The sequence below is a fragment of the Opisthorchis viverrini genome, assembly GCF_000715545.1.
Source record: "Opisthorchis viverrini unplaced genomic scaffold opera_v5_410, whole genome shotgun sequence".
In the NCBI taxonomy this organism is placed as follows: Eukaryota; Metazoa; Platyhelminthes; class Trematoda; order Opisthorchiida; family Opisthorchiidae; genus Opisthorchis; species Opisthorchis viverrini.
In genome coordinates, this window is record NW_008752068.1 from 282420 (window position 1) to 289804 (window position 7385).

At 40.4% G+C, this 7385-nt stretch overlaps 1 protein-coding gene across 1 annotated transcript; it reads right to left on the reverse strand.

Annotated features, from left to right (window-relative positions):
• Nucleotides 1-223: 223 nt before the first annotated feature.
• T265_10821 (hypothetical protein) lies at nucleotides 224-4682 on the reverse strand (the record flags this gene model as incomplete). The annotated part of the gene is made up of 2 exons (XM_009177300.1): nucleotides 224-874; nucleotides 4491-4682. 2 exons carry the CDS (start codon nucleotides 4626-4628, stop codon nucleotides 224-226), a joined length of 789 nt encoding a protein of 262 aa, XP_009175564.1.
• Between the last annotated feature and the right edge of the window lie 2703 nt (nucleotides 4683-7385).

The following is a 7385-nucleotide window of genomic DNA, read 5'->3' on the forward strand; positions in this document are numbered from 1 at the left end:
TCACTGTTAGGACACTTTGAGCAACTGCTGGTCCTGAAAAGAACAAAACCCTGTTTATGGGAAGGAGACATAACGGGACCCATAGAAAAATACTGTATGGTCTACTTTGTTGATGGGCAAAATACAAGGAAAGATAAAGTCAGTATACAAGGATGCATTCATGGTTTGTACAATTCGAGCACCCAGGATTTACATTCGTTTCTCTCAGATTAATGGAAGTTCATCATGTTGTCTCAGAACTGTTTTCGCTTCCTTTGTTTGAACTCAAATCTGCACTTGAGTGCTGCCTTAGAAATCGTCGAATTTTGGAAGGCTTTCGTTCTTTTGAACTTCCAGCAGACGGTTGTGTATTCATTTGTCGTGGAACATCTGAAGAATCGAGCACGTTATCCGACGAAAAACTTGGTGAAGTTTCAGTAGTGGTAGTATATCTCCTCCTAAAGAGCTTGGCCAACCCACTTTTTTGCTTGACTTCACCAACCAGTGCCATATTTTGTCGTGTTTCCATTCTCAGCAACTCTTGGAATACTTCTTTCACATTGGTGTTTGTTTTGGCTGAAGTTTCCATAAATCCACATTTCCACTTTTGCGACAGTGCCTTGCCCAAAGCGGTACTGACTTCCCGTGACTCACCTTCATCGATTTTATTACCGACTAACATAATGGGCACGCGGGCTAATTCTTCACGTTTGATGATGGTTAATTCATTATACAAATGAGGGAGCTCTTCAAATGACGACTGATTGGTAACTGAATAAACGAGAATGAATGCATGTCCTTTGCTCATGCTGAGGCGCTGCATGGCTGGGAACTGGTGACTTCCTGTTGTGTCAGTAATCTGCAAAGTACAGACTTGCTTATTACAGCTGATCACCTAAAATAGCAACAAATGATAACATATTATGTTCCTTCCAGTAGCTAAAAACCTAGGAAAAAGATCATGGCTATAACGAACCAAACGTTTGGGGATATATTATGATCTCTGCATAATTTACAGCCTATAGTTGCAGCCAAATATTTCAACCTAATTTTGGATGTTGCTGCGGTTAGCATGCAGGATAGCGTATAAGATAGTAATAGCAGACACGACGGATAAACTGCGAGATACTTTTAGGCCAGTCCATCGCGGTCTGCTGCTATCCAACAGTAGGCATTTTGTCACCCTTCGAAGGATGTACTTCTCTGTTTTCCTAGGTTATTTGGAATGGTAATAGCATTTCACAAGAACTGTAAACCTGATGCACTATGCTATGTTGACCCTTGAAACAAAGAAGTGTTTTCCAGCACACTGAGCTTGTCTACAACTTTTGTTATCACGATGCATCGTCTACTTGTGAAAATGACTTCAAAATACAATGATTTATTGTGCACTGTACATAAGAATAAAATATCAGTAACTAGATAAGCAACTAATGAGTGCTTGTGTCATTCGTTATTTCCTATAACTAGGATATTCTGTCGTCTTTAAATGAAGGTTTCTTCAAAAATACCGTCCCCAAGTTTATGTGTGGGACGGATTGATTCGTGTGCCTTTGGAAGGCCGCACTTCGTTATCATCTGTCTACTTACGGAGCTATTCCTTACAGCAGAAACGATGATTTATGAGTTCGTTTGCAATTATTTTCTCTAAACTTTTCGACTTCCGAACAGAGTACAGCAGTCCGATAAAGCCCTTAGGACAAATGTTACTCGGGTTTGCAAAGAAGACATTCGCGAGATGTAGGAAGAAAATGGCGCAACCAACCCGTCTAAAAATGTCACGCCCCTGGTAATTCCGGCCTTGTGATCATTAACCTTGGCTTCATTGTTTGTACGCATCTAAGAATGACAGTCTCTCAGACCAGCATTTAGGTTCGGCCACCTAGTTTGACTTCCTAAACAGCGACAACTGCAAATCAAGTACACCGGAAATGCATCATTATGATAGATTTTTAAAGAAATCTTTATCCACATGACATCCAGTTGGACTAATTTTTACGTTGCATGGGGCTTCTACGGTTAAAATTGCTATCTATCAACTGCCTTCTCTTTGGGTTTAGCAATTTTAAACTGTTTGGGTTGAATGATCGTAGTTTATCCGTATTTCTGTTGTGAATCATACCTGGTAGTAGGTTAGTCCTTTCAGAAACTGGATCCTTTCCTTTGTTTCGTCACCAAGGACTTAAACGGAGGCAACTCCGTCAGCCAAAATTCTTCCCACCCAGAAGTTACTTCATTTTCTGTAGCCCCTTTAAGATGGCAATATACTACATTGCCAATAGTGTCAATGCAATCGAATTATTAACAGTTGGAAATCGACATGCAAGCATGCCTTCAACGAAATGTACGGGGGCCTCGGATTAGCTAAACGGTAAAATAAGCGTTTGGTGGGGTGAAATTATCCAGATTTGCAGCCAATTTTTTGTTGTCCATACAGATGTGGTCCTATCTGTTTAGACTAGCAGCCTGATCGATTCAACTTTCCTGTTTCCAAGTTTCTTTTCAATACAAACGGTTTTATTTGTTTATTATATTTAAAACCATACTCCGAAGATACATCATGGCAAGTTTTCGACTCAACCTTGGGATGCACCATATTTCGGCATCGTAAAACGTTTGAACTAATTCTGCGCACAGGAGAGTAAGAAACCCTACAAATTGTGGTTGCTCTCGGTACAAATATTAGTACTCAATTGTATATCACACCGAGAGTGTCGTAAGACTGAATCACTCACTGCCCTAACGTCTAGCAAAACAATCGAATAAGCATCCATCGAAGCTGAAGATTCTTCAATTTTCTGCCCTGTGGCATTAAGTGTGGTATGTACACAAGCACAAGTGTAATGCTTGAGTGTTAGTTTTAATGACTTTGAAAAATTTCTTGCAATATGCTCGCCAAACACCTTCCGATGAATTATTTAATTATTTTCCATTAGGTCCATTCAATGCTGTCGTTAGTACACCTGGTCAAATCTGAACACAATGGATGACGGTTTATGCATATCATGAAAACACACAACAAAAGCAAACGATACAGAATTCAACTATTATATCAGCGTGTAAAACGATATAAAAGGTATAATACACCGCAGTTTTCATCGTGTAAGCTAAAAACAAGGTTCTGAAAGCAAGGGAGATTAAGAGTTAACCTTTGATCTTTCTGGACTCAGACGGCAAATTCGCAACCATCAGTCAGTATGGCTTTAAGAGAGGTTATCATCTGCGGCCAGTTAATTTCATCTAAGACACTGCGGTGGACGAATAATGCAGCACAGTTTTGTGCCACCGGTGGTAGTCGAAATCCTAGCATTAGTTTTAGTAACGTCTCGCTGCATTTATCAAGCAGCCTGAATTTTCAGCGATACGACAGAACTGACAGATGGCTAAACCGTGAGCAGAATGACTTGTGATGAAGAAAAACCGTAACCTGTTGGCTGGCGCTAATTCAAACCTGATCGAATGCAGGTCATAATTCGTCAACCCCAACATAGCCTGGGTTTACCTTTCCGGCAAATGTCAAGAGATGACATGGGCCGATATTACATGAGATCATTTAAACTGGTCCTTTGGAGTCTGTTATCTATACTCAAAAAGAATTGAGGGTGTTATGGCATCTCCTTGGCTTTTGCTAGACCACAATCTTTTGTTATTATATAGACAATGTTAGCTACATCTACTTTGTATTATCTAGTGGAAAAAGTGGGTAGCACAGGCCGTTCGGTGGATGGTGGAATCAGTCTCTGTGGTTGGCAATTCGCTTACAGATGTTTCACGATTGATTCAAACATTGCAATGGATACGTTGTTGTGAAGCGGAGCTGCGCTTTGATGGGTGTGTGCTGAGTGCTGCGCGTGTTTATATGCGTGCTTCTGAAGTATGGTGGTCTTTTATTAATATGGATTTTCTACGTAAGTCTATTGATTGGAATTTTTACTCGCATTCTGACTGTCCGGCGTCTTTGAACTTGACCTCACAGATTCCTATGAAGTGAGGTTTTCTGGACTAATACCGTGGTTTATCCCGCTATCTGGTCCGCCTGTTGACGCTCAATAGTGTGTGCCTTATTCAGTTCACTTTAGGAAGTATGTTGAAGGGCTCCACTGCATAAAAAAGCACGTCACTCTTCACAGCAAAACAACCAACACCCGACACCCCCGCATCACAACAACGCATTGCTGATGTTACCGCGACTGATGGATAGAACTGCGAAGCTCGGCGAACAACTCGGCTCTTCCCAGCAGTTTTATCTCATGCTATTTTACACATAGTTTGTTACACTTGTCACCTTGTTATTTGAAACAGGGGAATCCCAACTGAGTGGTCGTACAAGTCAGGATTAGGAGGTCAAGGGTGAGTGAACTAGTAGCTCACTACAAAACTGCCCACCGTTGATCGTAGAGGCTTTCTACGTTTACAGAAGTAAAATCCTGATGTCAAAACAATGCCATCCCGGTACAAAACATTATTTTATACAGAAGTCAGATGCTTTAGAAAAACAAGGCCCCTCTTACCTGTCTGTAAGTATCTTCTATGGTTGGCACGTAGGTCTCCCGGAAGGTCCCTCGGACGAAGCGCAGAACAAGCGAGGTTTTGCCTACGCCACCAGCACCGAATACAGCAACACGATAGTCAGTTGGTTGCTCGGGCATTTTTGAAGGATAACATTTCTTTGCTAGACGACAAGCTTTTGATATTTGAAGTGCTCCTGAATGACATAGATAGGTAACACAAAAAGTCGTTCATAATAATATTTATTATAGAGTCTTTGTGGCGTTATCAATGCAACCAGGTTTGGCAACTGCCCAGCTGATTTGGCCGGTCAAAGTTTTGAGTGAACCCGCTTCTTAGTTGAGACATCAAATATTCCTGTATAGGTTGCTGCACTGAAACTCTAGACGCGACACACTGGCAAGCGAAATCGCATATCTGGTGACGTCAGCTGGTTTGACAAGTAGCGAATGTTCGTTTTACGATCCAAATCGTTCAAAGAAAAATTCCGCAAAATGAATTGGTTTACGGTTAGTCTACAAAGCCGTAGGCCAACAGAAATGCGCATTTATTTTAGGAATGGGTAATGTCATCGAGATTTTTCCAATTTTATTTGCTTTTTATCTGTCTGACAAATGCATTAATAATTCAGATTCAAATTTGAAGCTTTGTGCTGCATAAGTTTGGTAATGATCTCACAAAATGATGGTGTTGTTTATCAGTCTGTCTACCGCTTGCCTACAGTTCATTAAAAAGGAGAGTTCCGACATGTATGCCAGTGTCACTGTGGGATGAATGATCTTTCATAAGGAAACCAACAGTGTATGACTAAGCTAAGGTTTGACTGAAATTTAATGCCTGTATATTAAGAGTTACGATACGAATCGCAAACGGAAGAGTCGTAATAGCTTCGTTTCCCTGTAACATGCGTTCTACAGTTTGCTTCACCCAAATATCCAATAGCTTAACTCAGGGCATTAACAATTTGGGCATATTTTTAGAGCTTCGATCAGAGACGAGACTTAAATTTCACATGTTGCTGGATTATAAGCCTCGAATGACTTTCAGTGGACTACTACTGATGTCTACAGAAAATTCTGCTGGTCAGTGCAATGCACAATCTCTGTAGGCAAAAGTGCACACCATTTTGCGTGGTAAATACTGAAACAAACGGGTAGATGAAATTTCATTACTGCACTACTACCTTCAACATTTGTGGATTTTTCCCTGATGTGAGCCTATTCTTCAAGGTGCTTCCGGGCTTGTTTTACCAATTTTTATCTATATAAAAAACTGAGTGATCCGATCAGCTGGCATCACTAAATAAATCCATTCGTATCAATTTACAGATTTGGGTCCGACAAGTATGAGATTTTCCAAGTTTTTAACGGAGGGAAAACCACAGTGTCCCAATTGAAGTAGAAATAGACATATTTCGAAAAGCTGAACCACCAAGCTTTTGTTTTTGCGTCGGCAAAAATCCTTGTGTTATACACGGGATTTTTGTAAGTAGCAACATGGAAAGAATCCATATCTACGATATAAGAAGCAGGTGTTTACTGGCGCTCGTCATTTTAAACGTAACAGCTTAGTTGGTAAATTCCACAGAATCGTCAATACGAACGATGTGCTTGTCTCTGAGATTCTGGGGGAAGTGTGCTCAACAAAGGATGATGGGGCTTGTATACACGAGATTTAGATCCGTTGCGTTAAGCCCACAGTTGCATAAAATCATATCCTGTCCATCCATATTTGTAGCAACAAGATGCGCAGTAAGTCGAAAAAAGTTACAGACCTGTCATACCTAAAGTACAGCTCTGCACTCAGAACATGCCAAATGACAAATCCGGAACTCATCGTTGATTATCAACAATATCTGTGCTTGTGACCTTTTCTGCCCTAGAAGTGAATTCAGTAGGATCCCACTAGTAACAAAACTATGGCCTCAGTCAAGTGCCGCAGGACTATTTATCCCTCGTATCTTGTCATTTTGGTTTCTTAACTAGAGCTTGCTTGTAGCTTGTAATAAAGGAGTGTCATGTTTGGTAAACTGTCCCGTCGTCTTAAACTTCAGCAAACGTTACAAGGAATAGTAATAAATATAAGACTGTGAAGGTGGAGCTCAAATTTTACCTCAGCAAAATACATAATAGCCCCTAGATCATTTTCAAGCCACGCAATTAGCTCTGCAAAATGATGGACCAAAATTTAAGCATGCTTATTTTGGAGTGCAACAAAATCCTCATGACTGTCCAGAGTTCTCTTGTCGAGAGTTTATGCGACTTTATCATTCAGTAATCCCATTGTTATATCCAGACGAAATGTCATCACTATCTACAGATTTTAGTTTTTTTACTAGTATAGAAACAGCCAGAATTTTTGACATGACTGACATTAATTCTGGATTATAAATATGGCGACAAATAATGTAAGCCTTCAAGGCTGAAGGAAGATTCATAAAATAGCACTTATTCTAAGCAGAATTACGGTACACGGATATGGAAAGGCAAACCGTCAAATGGTCCATTAACTTATGGTTCATAAATTTTGAGGCCGAATAAATACCTTAGCTGGCATTCCACTTGAAAAAATAAAATGCATTTATCAGAATATTTGACGAAACTTTACATCTGAAATGTATACGGAAACGGCATGCGGAGAGGCCCTTAGGCTGACCAATGTAACTACAATGTTGGTTACTACCTCACTAATATTCTAAGAACACTAAGCGGGAATTTACGGCACGGGCTTATTGAAAACTGGTTTTTATTCTAGGACAACAAGGCTGGTTACACAACGATGAAACGAACGAAACGGCGTCGGAATACTATGTACCTGTGGTCAAAACTTCAGGTTTTCAGACTTCTGTGGTGCGTTTAGCGTGATTGCATTTGCGCAGCAACACTGCAGTACACTTT